Below are 26,168 nucleotides of genomic sequence, written 5' to 3'. Positions count from 1 at the left end.
ATCGTATATTTGCTCCATTTGTTTATTTTCTAAAGTGGTTACCTTACATTTATAAAACACAGGTTCCTAGTGTTTTTATTGCACACACACACACACACACATATATATATATATATATATATATATATATATATACAGGTACTCCTCGTTTAACAACGACAATTGGGACCAGCGCGCCGTCGTTAACCGAATTGGTCGTTAAGCGAAAGTATACATTTACGTACATGTACTGTATGTACAATGTCCAGCAATACATGTATCTTTATTTTTGTGTATTTTCCCTCTTTTATACAGTACATTAAAGCTTTATTTACTGTTTATTTATGGTGGTTAGGTTCCTGAAATTACCATATATGACCAAATCCGCGTATGCTGACATTCCATATTGAATACCGGGGTATTTTTTTAGTTTCAACCATGGGCGCAATATAGTAATAGAAATTTAATTATTAATTTTGTAAATTAAAATGTATCAACGTAATATGTAATTTTGTGGGCGGAAATGAAAGTAAAAAATACCATGCTACAAGAAAATATGCTAATGAACGAAGTCGGTAGCATAGGATTGGGACGCCATCTTGTCGTCTGCCAACGTCTCTCACGAGGACGAGCCGGATGACATTTAATTTGCAGGTAATGATTTATCAAACACAGGTTAGGTTAGTTTAGTTTAGGTTAGACGGATTTATCATCCCTTCATTTCTTCGACATACGCATCTATCTTAACAAACATGGTGTACCATTCGTCCAACATGACTTCGTTACTTACGAAATTTGTTTTAGCACCTTTTTTTTCCGCTCACAAAATTGCATATTACGTTGATACATTATAATTTACAAAATTAATAATTAATTTTATATTGCTATATTGCGCCCTTGGTCAAAACTAAAAATTTACCACTACCGGTATATACTGTACCCCAGGTAGGTTTTTCAGCTTGCAGGATGGTAATGTAGACCTAAGCTTCAGAACACTTTACCTCACACGTAATATCCACCATACAAGTTCATTTATAACATCATACATATTTGCCTCAGTCAACTTAATTATCGTACATGACGTCGTAACTTCGGGAGATTTACGTTACTCGTTACTCTGAGTTGTCGTTAAACGAGGAGTACCTGTATATATACACACACACACAAATAAATAAATGAATAGATGATAATACTAATAATAAATAAGTTAAAAATCAACATACACTGATGCATGAGGTTTCTTTTTTGAAAAGTCACACGCAAGCCCGAGATCAGAGATGCGAACATGTCCGTGCTCATCCAAGAGTATATTCGCCGGTTTGAGGTCCCTGTACACGATAAACCGTCTGTGCATGTGCTCCAAACCTGTAACAAAAAGAAGAATCCTTGAAAATCCTGCATCAAGTTTAAAGATTTATTTATCTATTTATTTTATTCTATTATTTTTATTTATTTATTATTATTATTTTTTTTACATCTTTGCTCCATGATATGCTAAGACGAAGGGGAGTGGAATGGGTGGGAGTGGGTAGTTGCTTTTTTGACTTGGCTAGCCCCCTCATTAGGAGGAAAATCACCCTCAGTACACAGATTCTTTTACACACATATCTATCCATCTATTTACCAAGGGCATTTTTCCCCCTTATAAGGGAGGTAGCCACTCCCATCCACCACCCTTTCCTCCCTTTAATAATGACAGGTCATCCCTGTCTCCCGCCCACTGTCCTGAGCCTGAACCTCATGTATCAAAAAGCAAATATTCCCAAACAGACTCAGTGGCGCAGTTAGTAGAGTCCCCAACTGTCACTACGGCAGTCTAGGTTCAAATCCTGCCCAGGGCTGAAATGATTTCAGTATTGCTGCGATTCGAGTTGTTACTCCAACTGTTGTGGGCGGGGAGTTGGGGGTGTGTGTGCGTGTAAGGTCATAGCATTACCCATAGGTCGGTCATACGAGCTCTGAGCTCTCTTCCAGGAGGGAAATAGCTGTCAATCACTAGTCTAACACGGGATCCAAAGATCAAGGTGAATACACCCTCATGACGAACAAACTTGGAAAGAAATCAGTACTATACCTTGACTCATAAGCACAAGCAGTTACATAGCATGAATCAAAATTTTGCTAGGCCAGAATTCCAAACTGACTAAAACTAATTGAACATTTTGAAATTTCAATCTATCTCTCTTAGGCGGGCGAAACAGCTCAGTTAGGGGAACAACGAAGCACTGTGTGGGAAATCACTCGTTTAAAGGTCAAAACCAGTTTGGCCCAATCGAGTTCCCAGGTGTCGGTCAATTCAAATTACCCACATGAGAGAGTTAGGGCATTGTTATTTGCGGCAAAGGTCAAGGTGACGGTGGTTCAAATCCTGCCACCGACAAAGTTGAACCAAGGCCATGATTCATTAAATTCCATGCTACAAAGTCCTCTGTGAGGGGGTACTGTCCTAGCCTCCTGATAGGGGGGGGGGGGGGTCTGACATTAAACCATATCATCATCATCATCAAAATATATTTATACATATACCAAGGGTTTCTCCCCCTTACAAAGGAAGTACCCAAAATACACACCAAAGGTCATTTTCTGCTTAAGAAGGAGGCAGTCAAGCGAAAGTGCGCATCCACTAAATGAAACGCCTCGTGAGGATGGATCCTTTATTACTATGACATTTCACTTGTTAGAGCTTTAGCAAGTGAAATGTCATACTAATAAGGGCTCCGTCTTCATATGGCATTTCTTTCGATAGACTCATCAGCAACTGTCCATAACATACGTGAACCCATCCAGAACCTGTCTCTGGTCAAAGGCAAACCAGAAACACACGGCACCCTCCCATCATAGAAATAAAAGAATAAATAAATTGAAAAAAAAAAAAAAAAATAATAATAATAATAATAATAATAATAAAAAGAATAAATAAAAATAAAATAAATAAATAAAATAAAATAAATATTTTCAGACAAGAACATTCCTAATCCATAGTATTTCTTCTTCCATTTACAACCACCAACATCAATTCATTCCTATTTTCTAGTCTCTTTTCCTTGCTCAAATTACTCAAATGACATTTGTTGTGTATCCAAATCCCCACAGTTTTAAGAACTGAAAAGGTACTCAAAACAGTGAATTGAAAACAAGCAATTAATACAAACCTAAAATAACTTCAGCAGCATAAAACCTCATTTCTTCTTCACTGAACACTCCATGCTGTGAGAGGTGATAGTGCAAGTCTCCACCGTTCATGAGATCCAAGATAAAGCACAATTTGTCAGGTGTATGGAAGGCGTAGGTCATACACACAATGAACGGGCAGTCCACCTGCAAACATAATGACTCGTTGATACACATGCATTATAAAAAAAAAAAAAAAAAAAAAAAAAAATAGTTTCTCGTATTCAAATACAGTAAGCCCTCGATATAATGGATATCGATATACCGGATACAATGGACAAAAAATCTGACTGGAAAAACCCTCGCTAAACGGATTTTCATTCATTACAGCAAGGGGTCCTCGGTTATAACAGATCTTCGGATATAATGATAGACCCTATCCCCATACCACCCATTATACTGAGGGTTTACTATAATTTCTAATCCTACTCATTTCTAATACCGGACAAACTTTGGGATATAACGGATCTGTCCAGTATTTCCATCAGATATAATGGATCCTCAGTTATAATGAATCTTCGGATGTAACAACAGACCTGTTCTCATGTTGTCCATTATATTGAGGCTTTACTTTAATTCAATATACAATGTATACAGTAAATAGAAAATTAATCATTTATTTGCTCACACAACTCCCAAGAAGATATGAATCCTTGTATTACCAGCAAGTGAAAGCAACTGTAGGTCAATATAATTTACAAAATTAATTCTTAATGCATTTTGCTGTGTCACTTGACTGTACTGCCAGTCATGCGCTACTTACCCCCGTGCTGACTAGACTCAGCATAATGCGTTCATTAAGCGCTAGCGTTTCTCCCTGTTTCATCTTGATACGTTTCTTGTCCAGACACTTCATGGCGTACATTTTGCCCGTGTCTGCCTTCCTGCACCCGTATACCTCACCAAAACCTCCACGCCCAATTATCCGATGAACACTGAAGTCATTCATTGTCAGCTGAAAAACAAATGTGATTTTCAATTAGTGATACAAGAACAAGGACAAACATAATGAATGAATAAAAATAACATTAACCCATGCTGATATCAAATATCATTTACAATTAAAAAAATAAATAAATAAATAAATAAATAAATAAATAAATAAATCCATAAATAAAATAAAGCAAAGAAAAATAAATAAAAGAAAGGGTGAAAAAAGGGAAAACATTCATAATGTGCAAAATCTTTAATCATACAGTCTCAACTGTTTCATTTGTGTCAGACAAAGTTCAACGAATACAGGAACACTACAAGATAGTCGTAACAACAGATACAACTACAATGTGTATTAAAGATAGACAAGTTACTTAACCCCTTCAATCTGGCAATGTGCTTCAGGTATTTTTTTCTGCCAAAAGCAAGATTACATTAAACTGATGGAAAAAATCCCACCATCACTGTATGGTACTACTTTTTTTAAGTGCAGAAGCTGTCATATATTAGGCATCAAATGTTCACAATGCATAAACTTACGATAAAATTATATATATATATACAGCAACATAAAACATTTCAAACAACTAATCTATTCCATATCTATTAGCTGGTCCTGCAAGGCCATCAAAGAGAACCATACATACATATTCCAAAGGCTTTTTTCCCCCTTATAAGGGAGGTAGCCAAAAAAAAAAAAAAAAGGGGCATAAAAAAACCACTTCCACCCATTCCATCCCAAATATACTCCACTCCCCTCCACCCTCTTCCCTCCCTTTTATCTCGCCAACCACCACTCGAGCGGAGGTTTGGCCCCACGACACAAAACCGCTTCGGGAATTGGTGGTGTTTTACGTCCTGGGCCAATTCCTGAAGTGGGTTTACATCCAGGTCCCAAATGTACACACGAGTAGCAGCTGGCGAGTGTTGGATTAAGGGACCAACATGTACTCGCACACTAACGTGCTTACGAATTCTCTGGACTTTAACTATATTTCCTCCACCCTTTCACATAGGAAGCACTGCCAACTGTTCCCCTTGTCTTCCTATAGTATGCTGCCCGTACAGAAATCCATTAATCCCTCTTACGTCCGACCTAATTGGGGTATAGAGTGTTTCGATTAGGGGAGCATTTGGAAACGCTACGTTAAATCATCCACCACCCCACCAGAGCCCTTACATGCCTCAGTGCCATTCCAGGCAAAGTTCTATTTAGGATATGAAGTCCTCGAAATAAAATTTTCTTTTCATTCCACAAACGGGGTACCAATGACAGATTGTATGTGGTGGTCCTGCAAGATGGATGGCAAAACTGCTCATTCTCGAAATGCATCAACCTCCCTCACTTCCGTCAGGAGGTGCAGCCCTGAGGGGCAGGCACTCCGTTCCTGGACTGGGCCCCAAGATCTCTCTTTATCAACTTCAACTGAATTTTTTACACTTTTTCACACAGAGCGAGCAAACAACTGGTGGCTGATCTTTCTCGACTAATTTTGGCAGGCGGCATAAACAGTCCTATGTTACAGTAAACCCTCAATATAACGGATGTCGATATACCAGACATTGGATATAATGGATTTTCATCTGTTATAATGAGGGATCCTCAGTTATAACGGATCTTCAGATATAATGACAGACTCCTGTCTCCATATCATCCATTATATCAAGGGTTTACTGGAATTTCTAATCCTACTAATTTCTAATACTGGACAAACTTCAGGATATAACAGATCTGTCCAGTATTTCCATTGGATATAACAGGTCCTCAGTTATAAAAAATCTTCGGATATAACGACAGACCCGTCCCCATATCGTCCGTTATATTGAGGGTTTACTGTAGTAAAACACAAGTTTCTTCCTAGGGAGATCTGTCGGAAGATGTAACAACACCAGCCAGCCGCTGTGGGAGCTACGGGTTTTCCATGTTGTGAAACTTGTGGAAACACCAATACAAAAAAGCCGTTCTTACTAATATAGTCTGGAAAACTCATATCCGGTTAGTTTTGGGAAACTCGTTCTAAGTACAGATATGCAAGTTGTTAACATTTAGTGATAGAGCACTATTATAAACACAACTATATTGTGTACTCTACAAGTAAACTACAATAACAAACTAAAACAAGCTGGCTGTTTGCAGTTTGTCCTAAGTTCACAAAGTTCTACGTGCATGTTCACAAGCTTGTGAAAATTGACCACAAGACCCCATCAGAGCCCATTGTGAAGTGGTACCTACTATGGCAATAAAGTTTAGTGATAAAATTTATATACACATACCAGAATGTTCTTCTCTCTTTTTTTTTCAATCAAAGGATGAACCCACCCATTAGCTAACCTATTTATATACCAAAAGGCAGAGCTAGGCGTGTTCCCTGGTGCATTCTGCCTTAGTTTGGCCACAGTTAGCACTCCCAAACCAAACTATTAAAGCTTAAGAGACAGGTTCTTGCCAAAATAAAAATCTGGTAGGCCAAATCCAAAAGGTAGGCCATATACTGTACTATACCGGGATCTATATTGCTTTAATAGTTTGGGAGTGCTATCTGCGGCCAAACTAAAGCAGAACGCACCCAGCTCTGCCAAGTTTTCTTAGCCCTTATACGGGAGAGAGCCAGCCAAGGTATAACTGTCTCCTACCCATCCACACCCATTTTTTACTTTGCTATTACGTTTTCATTTATATTCAACCTTGTTATAGTCTAATGAGAAATAAATTGATGCAACCTGAAGGGATTTCTCTCCGTCTTCTCCTTTTCTGCACAAGGGGACGGAGGGGGGGGGGCACCAATTTAATGAAGTGGCCTTGCTGTGGATGTGCTGTCTTGTGACACTGCTCCTGACCCAGGGCAGTGAGCGAGATGCAGGGATGACCCATCATCCAGGTGGTGCCAAGATAAGAGGGAGGGAAGAGAGTGGAGGGGAGTGGAGTATGTTAGGGATGGAATGGGTGGGAGTGGTTTTTATGCCTTTCTTTTTACCCACCTCCCTTGTAAGGGGGAAAAAGCCTCTGGTATATGTATGTATAGACTACTAGGTTTCCTGCTGCCTTGTGTATCCACTGTAATCAATTTTTCTTTTATCTTTATCTTATCATTTATATATTAAATTTTCCTACAGGGGAGTGGGGGCTTGGGTATATGTGGAATGTCTGTTGACAAGGAAGTAAGTGGGCAAGAGACAAGTGTTATTGGAGAATGGTTGTGAATGGATGACACGCTTATGTGGCACAATGGGATTCCTTGTCTGCTACATATTTTTGAGCAAATAAGGGGGAAGGACTGGTCTGCTGTGGAGGTGTTGTGTCTCACTGTGTTGCTTCCAACCCGAGAAGTGGATGACCCTTCGTCCCCGAGGAGTTAAAGGTATGTTTCGTTTGGTGCAATTATCGCTCAAAGATGATCATCAAATGATAGTCTTGAGCATAAATTCTTTATTCTTGAATGAGGCCGCTTTGCTTCGAGCTGCAAGTACGAGGCTGGCATTTCAATCTAACCTATGAACACATTTACCCAAATATGACGCCAAGTATAACGAGCATCACCTGCCACTGGCTGTACCCCCACTTCTGTACGCATCATGAGGCACAAGTGGGTACATGAAGATGTCAGTGTCGGCGTCTTGATTACATGTTTTTTTTTGTAGGTGTACGTGAGTTACCCCTGGTTTGATCACATTTTCTGTGTTTATTATTACTCAGAGTAAATGACAATGACTAATACAGCAGTGACTTTGTATTTTATAATGCAAGTAGTGTGATGCATCGTACATATGGCAGCCGATGCTGCGCATGAGAATTCGACTTGTACTGAAGTGGTTACGACAGAAGGGACAGGTAAAATGGGGGATGGATGAGTATAGGGTGCGTGTGCCTTGACTGGCAACCCCCTTATTAGGGGGGAAAGCACTTTTTGGTATATGTATTTCTTGGGTGATCCTTCCATCACATACATACATATACCAATGGCTTTTTCCCCCTTACAAGGCAGGTAGCCAAAGTCAAGGGCATAGTTCCACTCCCACCCACTTCATCCCCACATACTCCACTCCCCTCCATCCTTCCCTCCCTCTTTTCTTGGCTCCTCCTGGATGATGGGTCATCCCTGCATCTCACCCACTGCTCTGGGTCAGAAGCAGTGCAGCAAGACACAGCACTTCCACAGCAAGGCCACTTCATTTAATCGCCGACCCTCCCCCTCTCCGTCCCCTCATGCAGAAAAAGAGAAGATGGAGAGAAATCCCTTCGGGCTGCGTCAAAATATCATTCACACACACACTTCCCCATCCCCCACCCACTCCCTTCCATGCATTACAGCATCATCCATACACAACCATTCTCCACTCACCCCTTCATCCATGAGGAGCTAAAATGGGAGGGAAATAAAGGAAGGTGGATGGGAGAGGAATGGGTGGGAGAGGAATGGGTGGGAGCAGTTGACTCCCTTTCAGAGCCCTTACATGCCACCCTTGGGCAAAGTTCTCAAGACCCCCCCCCCCACACCATCACCACTTCCCACCTCCGCCAAAACCGCATATCAAATGAGTATGGAATGAGAAAGAAAATGTAGATATTTTGAGCAGAACTTGATCCTCTTTTCATGTAGACATTTTAGTTTGCAAAATAATTGAACAAATTTTGACATTTTTATTGCAGAAAGGATAAGGGAAAATATTTCATATTTTGTGGATTCTAATCCAAAAGTCATCGATGACAGTAAAACATTCAAAGCTTCTTTGACCTCTTTCTTATGTACCGTATCATCACTTTGTTAGCCTTGTGCCGTAAATCCCAATGACCATAAACATACGGTTCCAGAAGAGGTTATTTCTGTCATTGACGAGGTGCTAATATTGGACGACAATAAATTTGTATTCAATGGGTGTGGGACGGGTGAAGTACAGGTGAAACCTTTGACTTGCCCACCCCATTCATGAAGGGCAAGAGAGCCTTTTGATATACGATTATACTCTACAGTAGAACCTCGGTTATCAAACACAATCTGTGCTAGAAAATGGTTCCAGAACTGGTTTGGTCAAGGATCGAAACACGTTTACTGATTGACTGGATACAGCTTCATCAAGGCGATATTTTTCCACAAAACTTGAAGTTCGTCCTATTTTCCATTTTTCTGGTTGGGTTGGTCAGCTACTGGAGCAAAACATTCTCAAATTTTTTTGGTCGAGAACCAATGTCTTCAACTTGGACGATGGTCAAGAACTAAGGCCTTTTGTTTATCCTCTCTATCTATTTTATTTTTTAATTATTATTATTATTATTATTATCATTATTATTATTTTTTTTCTTCTTCTTCTTCAGGAGCTAAACCTCATGCAGTAGCTATGGGTCATCCTCTTAACTGAACATTAAATTAAGCAAGAAAGAAAAAAGAAAAAATATATATATTACTTAAGAGGCCACTGGATGAAGGGATTTCCGGTCACTACGTGCACATTACACTAAACGACCACATCCCACTAACGCCACTACAACAAACTAATACACGCTTGTACATCTCACCTGGTTCACCTCATGGGGTTGCAGCCTTCGCTGTCACTAAAACACAATAAGCCACAAGGAAACAACCATAATCGTAATGTAAGTCCTATTAAAAAGTATAAAAACAGACATGCACTTGTAAAAGTTTATACAGTCCTATTAAAAAGTATAAAAACAAAGACAAGCACTTGCAAAAGTTTATACAGTTCTATTAAAAAGTATAAAAACAGACATGCACTTGTAAAAGTTGATACAGACATGCACATATACAACTCAGTAAAGACAGTAACCATCGTAAATTGCTGCGTACAAGGCAACCTCAAGATTTTTAGTTCAAAATTGAGTTACGCCTGTAGCCACTGTATAGGTTGACCACCAGACTACTGGCCCAGAAAATGAAGTGTTAATAAAATATTGAATTTGTGTTACTATTTTATCTTTTATTAATTTCTGTGTTAATATGCCAAATATGTTCACTAAACACAAGTTTTAGAGGGATGTATTTGGGCAGCCTGCTGGAGGTACAGTAAAAGTTGCACAGTGATTGTTACGAGTAGGTCCCACTTGTTTATAACATGGTGGCCAATGTTTGCATTTTATACTGCCATGAAAGCCGACCCCTAGTTTTGGAAAAATAAAAAAAATTTAGGTTTGAAAACTCGACTTGTACGCCACAACTTACAATACATATTGCACACACGTATTCGAGTACAAGGAAATAAGAACATCAAACGTTCCTATATCTGTCAAGCACAAACTTTGTCATGCCTACAAGAGTGCATAATTTTTCTAAAAATCTAATATTTCATCACCCTTGTAAATATGAAAGAAAATCACTTTACATACCTGAATATTTAGTTCCAAGTTTTTCCATTGACAAAATCTCGTATACTTGTCACTGAAAGAAGAAAACATAGTATGAGTTTCGTTCTCTTGCAATGAATTGACATAATACGGCAAAGGAAAATAGTGAGGAGTGAAGGAAGGAGGATGAGAAGAACAAAGTGGAGGAAGAGGAAGAAAAGGCGCTGACGGATGCATATCACGTGGATGACAAAAATCATTTACTTCTGACATGATCACTCAAGTCTGCAAACACCAGACAAATATACGATTCAGTCTAACATCGCCAACAAGACTGTGGCCTTTGCACCATGGAATTTAACAAACTATGCCCCTGGATCAAGTCTCTGGCATCAAGGTTCAAACTGCCGTCACCTTGACCTCTGCCACAAGTAGTGACGCTCTAACCCGCTCGGCCAATGAGCATCCTGACAAATATATAAATAAACAAATAAGAGAGAAACAAACAACCAGTCTACAAGGGGGACCCATTCAACTACAGACCACTCCCTCCTAAGCTTGTGCATGTAGTAAAAAATATATACATACATACATATACCAAAGGCTTTTCCCCCCTTACAAGGGAGGTAGCAAAAAAAACAAAGGCACAAAAACCACTCCCACCCATTCCATCCCCACATACTCTACTCCCATCCACCCCCTTTCCTCCCTCTTATCTTGGCTCCTCCTGGATGATGGATCATACCTGCATCTTGCCCACTGCCCTGGGTCAGAAGTTATGTCACAAGACACAGCACATCTACAGCAAGGCTGCTTCATTAAATCTGCAAACCCCACTCTCCATCCCCTCATGCAGAAATGGAGAAGACAGGGAGAAATCCCTTTGGGCTGCGTCAATTATTTTATCACACATACTCCCTCACCCCCCCCCCATCCCCCACCCACTCCACCTCATGCATCACAGCATCATCCATACACAACCATTCTCCACTCATTCCTATCTTCTGTTTTCTCCCTTCCTTCCTCAACAGACATTCCCCTCTTTCCCAATGCCCCTTTTACCCCATCCATCCATCTCATCCTTGGTTGCCCCCTCATGTTCATTCCTTCCACACCTCTTTTACTAGTCTTTCTTCATTCTTTCCATGTGTCCAAACCATCCCAATACTCTTTCATCAACCCTATCTCCCAACTCCCTTTCCACCCCCATTCTCCTTCTCACCTCCTCATTTCTCACTCTATCCAGCCTAGTAACCCCTATCATACTTTTCAGGTACCTCATCTCAAACACATTCAAACTCCTCCTCTCTTATGTTTCATGTTTCTGTCCCATACAGTGCTCTCGGCACAATCACTCCTTCATACAATCTCCTCTTAGCATCCATTCCCAATTGTCTACTTCTCATTACACTTTTTAATCTCTGAAGGTATTTACTTGCTTCTATCAATCTACATTCTACCTCCACCTCCACTCCTCCCTTTCCCACCACATTCACACCCAAGTATCTAAAACTATCCACTTCCTCCAGTCTCTCTCCCTTAATTCTCACTTCCAGTCTACTGCCACCTTTCCCCTTGTACATCTCATCACCTTACTTTTACCCACCTTCAACTTCCTTCTTTCACACACCTTCCCAAACTCTGTCACTAATTTCCTCAATCCCTCCTCCAATCCTGCTACAAGTGCAGTGTCATCAGCAAACAACAATTGGCTTATCTCCCACTTTTCTCCATTTTCTTTAACCATCTTTAATCCCCAACCCACTACCCTTGCATTTACCTCTTGCACCACCCCATCCATGTATAAATTGAACAGCCAAGGTGACATAACACATCCCTGGCAAAGTCCCACCTTTACCTCAAACCACTCACTCTCCATTTCTGATTCTAACACAAGCTCTACTACTCTTGTAAAAACTCTTGACTGCTCTTAAAAGCTTTCCTCCTATCCCATACATCTGCAATAACTCCCACAATGCCTTCCTGTCTACCCTGTCATAATTCTTTTCCAAATCCATAAAGGCCCAAAAAACATCCTTACCTTTTCCTAAAGCTTTCTCACATATCTGTCTTACCACAAAAATCTGATCTACACAACCCCTACCTGTCCTAAACCCACACTGTTCTTCACAAATTACTCCCTCTGGTCCTCTCCTAATCCTCTCAATCAAGACCCTTCCAAAAGCCTTCCCAATTACACTTAACAAACTTATCCCTCTGAAACTACTATACTCACACTTGTCCCCTTTTCCTTTGTAAAGTGGAACTATACAGGCACTCCTCCAGTCCTCTGGCACTCTATCCTCTCTTAAACAAACATTAAATAACCTCACCAGCCAGTCCACCACTATACCTCTTTTTTTTTTTTTAGACATTCTGCATGACACCCATCCATTCCAGGTACCTTACCTGCTCTCATCATCTTTCCTTATTTCACCTCCATTTTCCTCATTCATCAGTCATTTTCTTAACGCTACCTACTGTAACTACCTTTCCTTTCCTATCCTTCACATTTAGCAACTCCCTAAAATACTCTACCCATCTTCCTCTTATTGCTGTCTCTTCCATTATCATCTCTCCATCTGCACCTTTAACCTTTTCTTCTCTACTTGATTTGCCTCCTCTTCCTCTCTTAATTTCTTTCCAAAACATATCTTTATTACTTTCAAAATTTTCTTTTATACTCTTATCCCATTTCACATCATCTCTCCTCTTTGCATCTTTTATCTTATGCTTTACTTATCTTCTCTTTTCTTTGTACCTCTCATATGATTAGCTCATCCTATTTTGTAATCAATCTGTGAATGTGCGTTTCTTCTCTTCTACAACCTTCTTTGCTTCCCCATCTCACCACTCACTACCCTTCCTTCTATTTCCTCCCATCTTCCTTGTTCCACACACCATCTTTGCACACCTTGTGACTCCCTCCTTGAACCATCCTCATTCTTCCACTCTTAGTTCTACTCTATCCTTCACTCCCTCCCATTCCTCTCTCAGCTTCATGTACTCCTTCCTCTTTCATTTCAGCAGTTCACTTTAAGCACCTCCCTATCTTCTATTCTTTTCCTTTTTCCCCATCTATCCTCCACTCTCAACTTACCTTCCACCAAAAAATTATCTCATACCCCCCCCTCTCTCCCTTTAAAACATGCACATCCTTAAATCTTCCTACTATTCTCCAGGTTACCACTATATAGTCCATTAATGCTCTATCTACCACCCTTCCATCCACCACCCTCTCCCATGTGTACTTGTGCTTGACTTTCTTCCTAAACACTGTATTTGCTATCATCAACTCTCTAGACACATCTCCACCATCAACTCTCCACTATGATTTTTTTCCTGGAACTCCACACTCCACACTTCCCAACCAATCCGTCTATTGATTCATTTCCTACCCTAGCATTAATGTCTCCCAATACCACTACATTGACATTTCTTCCTAAACCCTCTATGCAAAAAGCCTCCCTTTCCTCTACATCTTCCTCACTACCAGGCTCATATGCACTTACAAAGACCCACATCTCCCTTCCCAGCTTCACCTTCACCTCCTTCCACTCAACCACACACTTACCTATCTCTTCACTTATTAGTATAACCATTCCTTCTATCCCTCATCTTCTCTTCATTCAAACTCACACCTCCCTTTCAACACAGTTTCACTTAATTTTTCAAAATTCATCACAAATTACTTATTTCTGCCCAAAGTTTACTGATACTAATTGGATAATATAATTATGCTATTGTTCATAAATAAATCTGAGATCAATATTACTAAAGAAACACAATACTTCGTAAAAATATAACCACAACAACCAACGATGATAATGGACGTGTTTACCCATTCACGGCCGAGAACCTTGCCTGGATTAATCCCAATTTTTGCCGATTAAAATCTAATTTGCAGTTCATTAGTCTGTGGGGTCATCTGGTACATATTTTCTCTCCCTCTCTTCCTCTTGTTATCCTCTCCTATAATATCTTTCAACATCTCTCTCTTTCTGCCTGTCTCTTTTTAATTGTCTCTCTTTCTCTTTTTTTGTCTGTCTCTCTATTTTCTGTCTGCCTGTCTCTCTCTCCCTCCCTCTCTGTTTATTTCTGTCCTTCTCTTTATCTGTCTTTAATCTCTCTCTCTTTCTGTCTCCCTGTTTGTATGTCTCTGTCTCTCTCCCTTTATTTCTTTCTCCTTTATCTATCTGTCTGTCTGTCTGTCTCCCTTTTGATCTTTGCCTCTGTTAATTTGTCTTTCTCTTTATGTCTTTTACTCTCTGTCTCCCTGTTTGTATGGCACGCTCTCTTTCTCCATTTTTGTCTCTTTATTTCTGTCTCTCTTTTTGTCTCCCTCTGTTTCTCTATCTGCCTGTCTGTTTTTATCTCTCTACCTCACAACAATTCTGTCACCAAGGATATACATTATTCTGATTATTAAAAAAAAAAAAAAAAAAAAAAAAAAAAAAAAAAAAAAAATAATAATAATAATAATAATAATAATAATAATAATAATAATATCACAAATACAGTACTGTAATCATGGTTACTTTCCATTGACAATGAACCAATTACAAATTTCAGGAGTGTGATAAACATGTCGTTAGGACCATTGGATGCAAAATTACTCTTAATGAGGTAATTAATTGCCCCTATTTGGGAATCGCTAATTTGAGTCACAAAACCTAGCATCAATTGCATACCGCATTGAAATGGAAATTAAATTTTACAGACAGGAATTGTGTAATAAAAACACAGGATTTAGTAACAATAATAATAATATTATTAATAACAATAACATAATAATAATAATAATGATGAAAGAGTATTGGGATGGTTTGGACACATGGAAAGAATGAGTGATGATTGTTAAAAGAGGGAAGGCAGATAGAATGGACTTGACAGGACGATGAGAATGAGATGGATGGATGGGGTGTTGATCATATGGGGAATGACTGTTGAGCAAAGAAGGGAGAAAGCAGGGGATAGGGATGAGGGCAGAGAAAGGGGGGGGGGTTGCCAATGACATGAAGTAGCCTGGCTGTGGATGTACTGTGCCTTGCTGCATTGCTTCTGACAAAAGCAGTGGGCGGGAGACAGGGATTGTCCTTCATCCAAGAGGAGCTAAGAGAAGAGTGGGTGCATGCCTTCGACTTGGCTACCCCCCTATAAAGGGGAAAAAGCCCTTGGTATATAGATAAAATAATAATAATAAAAAAAAAATGAACAAATAAAGAACTATGTAAGTTTTCAAAACATCATAAACAAAGTGAACTTGATAAGTGTATAGAAAAGTTGCATTAAAAGCTTGCAACATGGCTTACTCTAGCCAGGAGTTTCTCACTTCCCACTTTATGGATGTGGGATAGTGATTTTTTTTTGTCTATATTGACATTTTATATAAATTAAATTAATTAATTTTCTTTTCCAGTGAATCTCTTTCGCAATATCAGTGACAACACATTTTTCCCGTAATATTTTGACATTCTTATTCTCTGTACATTTCATGTCCCAAGATGACTTTTGGCAGCGTGTCAGAGGTCAGGTCAGGTCAAAGACCCACTGGTAAAGAAATTCATTCTTACACTAATTGATGCAAGATCAACAAAAGATTGAATAAATAATCGTATTAATTTTATTCATTTATTTTATTAATCATTTTCATAACAAGCACGGGGAAGCCCGAGTAAGCTTACCTTTCTACGAACTTTCTAAACAGCTCGCCTCGTAAATGGGAGAAAATTTCATCTATATATGGCTGAAAAACAAAAAAATACGGCATTAACATACATATAAAATAGGCTACCTTTCCCCATTTATAACCCCCCCCAAAAAAAGCAAAGCCTACATTCCACCCGATAGTCCATCTTAAGTCCATTCGTTGCCCGTCTCATCTTAGCAATGCTGTGAATTCGAATAGCTACAAGACGACTTTGTTTGCAGCAGTCTGAGAACACTTCATCAATCTAACATTCTTCGTAAAGATTTAGCTCCTTTCATTTCGCTATTCAGTTTCTCAACATATGTCGCAGAAGTAATTTGACATTTGAAGATTGTAAAAATGAAAGATTGTAGCCGACGTCGTTTCTACTCAAACGAACGTCGGTTGATGAAAATCAGCCGACTCGCTCGATGTAAACGCGGCCTAAAACTTCCCATCCTTTACGTAAACAATATCCATTTTCTATCATCAATCTCAATTAAGGTCCAAACTAAAACTATATTAATTTATATTCTAATTTAAATACATTATTAACTGCTATCACTTCTGATCTATTTACATTAAATACCTGAAACTAATTTTGAAATCTAAATTCACACATTAAAATCGACATAAAAGAAATTAATCATAATTCATTTAACAAATCAGAGGACTGCAAACGTGAAAACTGCAAGACTATAAATATCAACAAATCTTTTTATCACCTAAAACAAATTAGGGTTTCTTTCAAACTTGAATTGACAATACTTTCACCACATAATCTCAAATAAATTAGGGCTCCTCTCAATCTTGATATCATACATGTAAAACCCTAATTCTGACCAATTAGGGGACAACCCTAATTTATTACCTACAATGAATTTGGGTTATCAGAACAAAACATGGGGGAAATCCTAATTCATTACCTAAAATTAATTGGGATTACCGCAAAGAAATTAGGGCTCCTTTCAATTTTGAGGAAAAATAAAATCACTGGGAAAGCTCTAATTTATTACCTAATGTACATTAGGGATAATTAACTTGTATAAATTAGGATTTTCAAATTTGAAAAACATCATATGGAAGCCCTAATTGAATACCTAAAATAATTTTTTTTACCTCATATAAATTATGGCTCCTTCAATTTTTAATAATAAAAAAAGAGGAAAACCTAATTCCTTAACAAAAACGCCCTAATTTGTTAACGAACATAAATTAGTGTTAATTACCTCAAATAAATTAGGGGGAACTTCATTCTTTGTGAGGTACTGTCGAACATGTGCCACTGCATCACTTTTGTAGTTCTGAGGAAGAAAAAAAACCCTAATTAATTAGGATCAACACCTGTCATCAAAATTCGTGTGTGTATACATTTGTGTGTGTGTGTGTGTGTGTGTGTGTGTGTGTGTGTGTGTGTGTGTGTGTGTGTGTGTGTGTGTGTGTGTGAGAGAGAGAGAGAGAGAGAGAGAGAGAGAGAGAGAGGAGAGAGGGGGGGAGTAATAAAGTGTGGAGAGATAGAGAAAGGGAAGAGAGAGGAGAGAGGGAGAGAGATAAAGAGAAGAGAGGAGAGATGGAAGAGAGAGAGAGAGAGAGAGAGTAATAAAGTGGGGAGAGATAGAGAAAGAGAAGAGAGAGAGAGAGGAGTAATAAAGTGGGGAGATAAAGAGAAGAGAGGAAAGATAGAAGAGAGAGAGAGAGAGAGATGGTGATAGAGAGAGAGAGAAGAGAGGAGAGACAGCAGAGAGAGACAAAGGGAAAGGCCTTTTGTGTTATAAATACATTTCTTTCATTCTAAATATTAAAAAAGCGAAACTTGACAATGGCGAGTAAAAATTGTTATTCAAAAAGAATATTCTACGGAAAGGAGAAAAATAAAAAATGGAATAAAGAAATAAAAAGGAAAAAATAATTAAATAAAGAACATGATACAGCGAAACGAAGACAACAAAACTGGGAGAACGGCAGTGAAGAACAGAGGAGTTATTATCAAGAACAGAACAGTGACCGAGATAACAAGGGAACCGGAAGTAAAGGGAGAAAAAAAAACACCCCCTACGGACCAGAGGCACGTATCATTGTCTTCCGACTACAAATTACTTTCTACTAAAAATAAATAAATAAAATAAATAAATAATAACAATAATAATACGGTAATAATAATAGCAATAAAATAACGTAAAACATGAATAAATGAAAAATAATAAATGTATCTCATGCAGATAACTTTTAATTTCTATAACGTTGCGTCTTTAGGACAGAACCGCTGGTGAATCCATCTCTCTTCAGTACAATTATCCTAACCAAGTAATATAGCGTGTTACGTATAGTTTCTACTTTCAAATAACACTTGAATAACACAGTGATATAACATATTCTTCATTATGTTCTTTGCCGATCTGGATCCCAAAATTGTTCTCTCTTGTCGATCAACTTTATGGATCCTAAGATCTATTTTTTTTTTTTTTTATCATCATTATTTATTTATATTTTCTTTCTGATCAAAATAAATTATTATCCCAAATAAGGTTATTTATCTTCTTCATAGGGTCCATGGAACATAATAATTGATAAAATCGTTATCCACACAATAACGTTATTTCGTCGACATTTATCAGCATTGCCGCCATCTTTGTTTTCCCCCTCCTCTTCTAATTTTCTTCCTATTTTTTTTATTACGTTTCTTTTATTCCTTATTTTAGTTTTATTTACAAAATTGCTGGGCATATCATTTTCGTCTTCTTTTTTTCCCCATCCTCCTCTTCCTCCTCCTCGTCGTCTTTGTCTTCGTCGTCTTCCTCGCACTCTTCCTCTCCCTCCTCCTCGCACTTGTCCTCTACCTCTTCCTCCTCCTCCTCGTCCTCCTCATTTTCATTCTCTACCTCTCCAAGTCCTCCCCATCCTCTTCTTCCTCCTCCTCCTCTTCATTCTCTACCTCTCAAGTCCTCCTCGCCCTCCTCCTCCTCCTCCTCCTCGACCTCTCCTCACTCTGACTCGAAAGAGACTTGGGGATCACAGGCGTGAAGTGGGACCTCATATCGGGAAACTGGGTCAGGAGGATCAGAGGAAAGAGGAAGAGGAAGAGGAGGAAGAGGAGGGAGGAGGAGGAAGAGGAGGAGGGGAGGAGGAAGAGAGTATCAGAGTCACAGAAAAAAAAATCTTATTTGTGTTCGCATAGTATGTGGCTTAGATGACCAATGTCTAGAGAACTTGGAAGTGAAGAAAGGCTTAACATTGGTGGGCAACTACCGGCTCACGTGCAAAACCTGTATATATATATATATATATATATATATATATATATATATATATATATATATATATATATATGTGTGTGTGTGTGTGTGTGTGTGTGTGTGTGTGTGTGTGTGTGTGTGTGTGTGTGTGTACAACAGTGATTGGGTCCCAGTAAACAGATTTACATTTGTCAACCACAATTCACTTTAATTCTAAGCCACCACCATCGAGAAACTCGAGGAGGCATACATGCAGAAATTGATACGTGGTACAGCCAAGGACTCTGGCTAACAAATATGGAAAGAAACGGCCGGAGCAGAGCGCTTTCGTGTATTACATTACATCTTCATTGCAGAAATACATAGAGAATATGTCAACTTAGGGAGAAGGAGGTAGTGATCAAATATCATATTGACAAAATATCACAAGAACGTGGGAATCTCTCCAAGTGTACAAAGTAAGGCTCGAATGTCTAATAATTCTTACATTTGGAACATATTTGCTATTTCTTTACGAACATAGTTATCTGTTTCATACAATCCTAGATTAAGATATGATACGAATACTACTACTAATAAAAAATTCCGATTTCTGTATGTCCATTGCTAGCCACAAGTTCCGCTGGGGGGGGGGGGGCATTTGGGGCCGTTATAAGGAGAGAAGGGGCCCATATATAGGTCTATCTTTCACCCCGTTGGCTAAGAGCCTACATGGGATCTAGAATTATATAACAAAATAACCTAGAGAACATTTAATGAACAAAATACGACAACTGTTTCTTCTCTGGAAGAAGGAAAAGTGCTTCAGGACCGGAAACCAGTCAATGTGGTACCAAGCAAAGATGGAGGAAGCTGGGAGGAGCCTATTACGCCAGGAGACGCTGATTAGTTGCGGCCGAAGCCGTCGCTTTTGCCCTGTGATGAGCTCTGGGGACTGTTGGGGCAGGTAGCTATCAGTCAATGATGGGAATCGGGGAGTGCGGGTTTCGAACCCACAACTAAGCGAATGCGAGACTAGCACGCTTCCCATTACGCCACCAGCGGGGGGATTTAGGGAACTACAGTACGGTGTTCTTTATATATGGGCCAAAAACGCGTGAAAAATAAAATATCAGAAAATGGATAACTTATTTGTAGGGAAAAGATAGTTTGGGCTGAAAATAAAATCTGCTTAAAAAGAAAATCACAAAAGAAATTATTGCAAAGATTCACTGAAGTTTGTTTAACTTTACAAGCTAATATTTGGTGTTTCGGCTCATCTTAACACGCTTAACCTAACTTAACCTAATCTAACCTATCCTTAATCGTCACTGTTGGGGCGATTTGTATTCACAAGCTCATTTCTGGGGCTGCATAAAGGACAGGGTTGGGTGGATTGGCTATACCTAGACCTAAGCTTTCGACACTACACTGGACAAAAGATGATTTCAATGTCGATAAGGGGTTTCCAAAGTGATAAACAAAGATGATATGTTAATGATGTAATGGATTCAATAGATATAAGACCTTATTTGTTTATGGTGACAAGATTATAAAAAGTGAAAAATTAAAATCATTGTCAATTCCTACAGGATATGAAGCCAAAATGAAATACAAAAAATAACAATAAAATAATGATGATAATAATAACAATAATAACGATAATAATGATAATGAAAATGAACGAAAGCAAAGATAGATCTTGGAGAAGTTATAAAATGAGGTAAAAAATAATACAATAAAATCACAAAAGAAGAAGAAAAGGATTTAGGAACTTTAATCATATATACCAGTTGCCAAAAAAATCACGTATACAAAATAACGTATGAGACATATAAATAACTCACGACCATAATTGACATGATAATAATAATAATAATAATAATAATAATAATAATAATAATGACTGAATATACAGCGGTGGCGTGGTCACAATAAAATACATCAAAATAGAATAGATAAATCAGCAACAAAACTAACACAAGCCTGACATGTGGCATATGAGGGGGGACTGGGAAAATTGGGTTTACCAACGTTGGAGGGGAGGAGACAGCGTTGATATGATAATGCTATTTAGAACAATGAGAATAATAGAAAATGGAAAGGATTTGTAGGAAATGAAAGAAGAGCACATAGCAATAAATAATAAAACAATAAACGAATAAAGAGGGATTAAAAGATGTTTGGACACAGATTTCGACGTAGATGCAAAGTTTGATCATATAATTGGAGACGGGACCCTATGGGCATAACTCCAACTCAGTATATTACTACAACTAGGTAAAGAAGCACGCACACATTAACACAAACGTACACAGGGGCACGTGCACATACATGCACACGAGCACACACACACAAAAACGTACACATGGGAGCGTGCACACATACACCCACAAAAATAAAAATAAAAAAGTAAAAATAAATAATAGACTAAAAATAATGTAACGCGTACCATGGAAATTCAGTCATATTTGTTAGACACAAATATTTAACTTTTACAAAGAACTATACAATTCGTGGTCTGAAATAAGAGTGGATAGTAGATCGTATTAGATTTTTCTAACAGAAGCTTTAGGAGATTCATAAACAAAAATAAACAAATAAAAATAAAATATTAAGTTTGAGGGTGATAAGCCGTACACACACACACACACACACGCACGCAAACACACACACAAACATCGAGTTTAAGAGCAAACTAGACACTGGGAGATACAATGGCGGGACACCACGAGCGTAGCTCCCCTTCCCGCAAAATACAACTAGGTAAATACATAACTTACACATAGACAACACACACAGACACATACACACACAAACAAAAAACAAGACACACACACACACACACAATTTCCGAGTATGTACACAAAAGAAAAAAAATACTATCATCCCTTCCGCCCTACACGATCAATATTATTGCGCAACATTCCGTATTGTGCAACATTACTAACGGTGTAGGGATGGTATTGAAGAATGATGCACGTGTTTGGCGTGTAATACATTCAATGTCTTCAATATATTGCGTCATTTTTCCATACCATCCCTACACCGTCAATAATATTGCAAAATTAAGAAATATTGCGCAATAATATTGATCGTGTAGGGCGGCTGCGATAATTCTCGCACAGGCTGCCGTCGCGCGATTTTATTAAGATAAATGGAACAATTTCCTTCAGAAGGGGACGAGATGACGTCATTAAAGGAGGGAGAGGGAGGGAGGGAGGAGGAGGAATATACTAAGTACAGTTGACGGTACCAAGGACTGGAGGGAACATCGCCTCCACTGGAGGGAGTGGGATGGAAGTGGAGGAAGTGGAGGAGGAGGAGGAGGAGGAGGAGGAGGAGGAGGAAGGGAGGAAGCGGAGTCAATGCGAGGTCAGACGGTGGCAGAAGCGAGGTCAACCATAAAATGACCTGGGGTCACTGAGGAGACGAGTGTTTGGGGAGGAGGAGGAAGAGGAGGGGAGGTCTACAAGGCCTTCCCCAACTCCCATGCCACGTTACTCCCGCAAACTTCTCTACATCACCCCCACCCCACCCACCGCGAGCAGAAAGCGGAATACATAAGATAAGGCAAGGTCACGAAAGGGGGGGAGGAGGAAGAGGAGGAGGAGGAGGAAGAGGAGGAGGAGGAGGAAAAGGAGGGAAACGAGGTCACGCACCGCTGCTGTGCCAGGTGAGGTCAGGTCAGGTGGTGAGTTTATTGGTTTTCCAATGTTTTTGTCTGTCTGTCTGTCTGTTTTGACATTATTTGGTCGATCATAGAATTACGAAAGAGAGAGAGAGGAAGGGGGGAGAGGGGAGAGGTGATGAGAGAGGGGAAACTGGGAAGGGTGATAAGGGCATATGGGGAGAGGAGAGAGGGGAAGAGAGAGAGAGAGAGAGAGAGAGAGAGAGAGAGAGAGAGAGAGAGAGAGAGAGAGAGAGAGAGAGAGTGGGGGGAAGGGGAGATGAGAGGAGGGCATAGCGGAAATGATAATCGGAAGAGGGAGAGGGGAGATGAGAGGGGAGGAAGAGAGTGAGAGAGGGAGGAGAGAGAGGAGTGAAAGAGGGCGGAGAAGAGAGAGGAGGGGGAGAAGAGAGGGGGGAGGAAAGAGAGAGTAGAAGAGAGAAGGGAGAAAAGAGAGAGGGGAGGAAGAGAGGGAAAAAGGGAACAGTAATTTTAACATATGGTCTTGAACATTAACATATAAACATTCACATCCACATAAAAACACATACATTTCAGGCACAAATACATCACATAGAGCGCATGAGGCCAAACATGGACAAAACTAAGTGACCCAGCTTAAAGGAGGTTCCGTTTCATGTTTACTCGTATAATGTTGGTGCGGCGAGGAGAGTGGCTCTGTAACAATACTGTAGGATACCTTCTAAAATGGTGAAAAATCCTCTGTGTGTGTGTGTGTGTGTGTGTGTGTGTGTGTGTGTGTGTGTGTGTGTGTGTGTGTGTGTGTGTGTGTGTGTGTGTGCGTGTGCGAGAGAGAAAGATAAGAGAGGAAAGAAAGAGGAGACAGAAAACAGAGAAACAGAGAAGGGAGAAAAGAGAAGAGAATAAAAGAGAGAAGAGAATAAAAGTCCTATAATTCTTCTAACCCTTTAACCCGATTCCTTAAAAACCCACAAACCGCCACACTTTTGTTTTCCCTATAGGTTCCGATGCGCCTGCATGGGTTTGGATTCTCTTATCCGATCCTCTTTTGTTTTTGAGCAGATTCCCGCGGGGGTCTTATTTTGGATCAAATCGTTTATATTCTGCCACGATGCATTTTGTTTTGTTCGTCTTTTATTTGTTTGTATGTTTATTTTTTGACAAAAAAAAAAGAGAATTTTTCAAAATTGTACGCGATAACTCGGCTAATAATAATAATAATAATAGACATGACAAAATACTATATCTATGCCCATTAAAAAATATATATATATATATATATATATATATATATATATATATATATATATATATAAATCCATACATACGGCCGTTGCTTTAAAGACAATAATAATAGTGAATACAAAAATGATAAAACTTTCAGAGCCATTATCTTCAGAACAGAGACATAAATTGCGTAGAATGTGCCCACTGACTAGGCTACCCCTACTATTAGGAGGAAAAATATCCTTGGTGTACACACACACACACATTAATAAATACGTTACACATGTATTATTTTTTATTACTTCATTATTAATTCATTGTTTATTATTACTAAAAATTAAACATTTATTGTTTCTTGTAACATGGCTACAGATTTGTCAACGTTGGAAATCTCTAAAATTGAGAAATTTCTTTAATATTTGAAAGTCCTTCTGGTATTCGGAATATTCTAATATTCGTAACTTTAGTGTTCCTAATACTGGATGAGTTTCTGCATTTAAACACGTTGGCAATATTGCCAATTCATCTTGGAAGTCTGTTATAAATATGGCATTAAAAGATGACGTGGCAACGTCGCTACATTATGGGTCTATTTGGCAACATCGCATGAAGGTTTGGCAAGGTTGATTCGATAGATCCATTTGGCAACGTTGCCTCGCTACACGTATACCTTATAGATTTGCCACCGTCTCTTAGCTATATGCTAATTGGTTTGGCAGAATCGCCCAGTTAAATCAAAGAAATTCGGCAACGTCGCTTACAAACCGACATATTTGGCAACGTCGATTAGTTACAAGACTACAAACTTGGCAGAGTCGCTTTGTTACAAACCTACAAATTTGGCAACGTCACTTATTTACAAGCCGACACATTTGGCAACGTCGCTTCGTTACAAGCCTGTAGAATTGGCAACATAGCTTAGTTACAAGCTTACACATTTGGCAACATCGCTTATTTACAATCCGAAATATCTGGCATCGTTGCTTCGTTACAAGCTTGTAGATTTGGCACAGTCGACTGGTTAGAAGACTACAGACTTGGCACCGTCGCTTTGTTACAAACCTACAAATTTGGCGAGGTCGCTTCGTTTCAAGCCTGTAGAATTGGCAGCGTCGCTTAGTTACAGGCTTACGGATTTGGCAGAGGCGCTTACAAATTTACAGATTTGGCAACGTCGCTTATTTGTAAGCCTACGCCATGAAGTTATCTGAGAGAGAGAGAATGTGTGTGTGTGTGCGCGTGTGTACGCTCCCTAATGCAAGGGGGGTCCCGTCGACATCTCCGGTGTGAAACATGGCGACTGGTCTCCGTATGTCCACCCCGAGGGACAGAGACACCCCCCCACCACTCTTCACCCCTACGGCCCAGTGTCACGCAGCTTCCTTTCCTCTCCCACCAGTGGATTTAAAAATGGTCCAGTTATTCTGATAAATAAATAAATGGATAAATAGATAAATAAATCTAAACTGTGTATTGTAGAAATAAATTACCAAAGTTACTAATATTACAAAATAATAAATAAATGGATCAATAAATAAGAATAAAATTTCATTTGGTTCTTCATAAGTTGTTAATCCAGAGAGTTCAACTCGAAATAATATTTATATATATATATATATATATATATATATATATATATATATATATATATATATATATTTTTTTTTTTTTTTTTTTTTTTTTTTTTTTCCTTTTGGATAAAAAATCTCAAAGACAAATTCAAAATGGTTCATCCTGTCCATCTCAACCACCCCTTTTCCCTCGTCTTCCATTTCCCCTTTTCTCATCTCCTCTCCCCCTCCCCTCATCTCCCCCTTCCTCTCTCCTCACCTCTCCCCCTCCCCTCATGTCCCCTCTCCCCCTCCCCTCATCTCCCCTTTCCCCTCCACTCTCCCCCCCTCCCCCTCCCCCCTTCCCCCTGCCTGCTTCGTAAATATGCAAATTCTTGAATATAAATTCTGAGCGCAATCACAAATAAAAACGGTTTTCACACACAAGTCCAATCTACCA

The 26,168-nt window shown here is 39.1% G+C and overlaps 1 protein-coding gene across 3 annotated transcripts in view; it reads right to left on the bottom strand.

The window, feature by feature from the left end:
• Gprk1 (G protein-coupled receptor kinase 1) overlaps positions 1-26,168 on the bottom strand; it is a 154,075-nt gene that overhangs the window by 11,256 nt on the left and 116,651 nt on the right. For all 3 annotated transcript variants that reach the window (XM_076213053.1, XM_076213054.1, XM_076213052.1), the window contains 6 exons: positions 17,297-17,371; positions 16,063-16,124; positions 10,421-10,472; positions 3,914-4,105; positions 3,132-3,297; positions 1,203-1,344 (listed from right to left, as the gene is read on the bottom strand). In XM_076213053.1, coding sequence (XP_076069168.1) covers positions 1,203-1,344; positions 3,132-3,297; positions 3,914-4,105; positions 10,421-10,472; positions 16,063-16,124; positions 17,297-17,371 — 689 coding nt within the window. The remainder of the gene's footprint in view (positions 1-1,202; positions 1,345-3,131; positions 3,298-3,913; positions 4,106-10,420; positions 10,473-16,062; positions 16,125-17,296; positions 17,372-26,168) is intronic.

Source organism: Oratosquilla oratoria, chromosome 30 (genome assembly GCF_046742065.1).
Source record: "Oratosquilla oratoria isolate Oo_2021 chromosome 30, ASM4674206v1, whole genome shotgun sequence".
Taxonomy (NCBI): domain Eukaryota; kingdom Metazoa; phylum Arthropoda; class Malacostraca; order Stomatopoda; family Squillidae; genus Oratosquilla; species Oratosquilla oratoria.
This window is presented reverse-complemented; position numbering and strand designations above follow the sequence as displayed.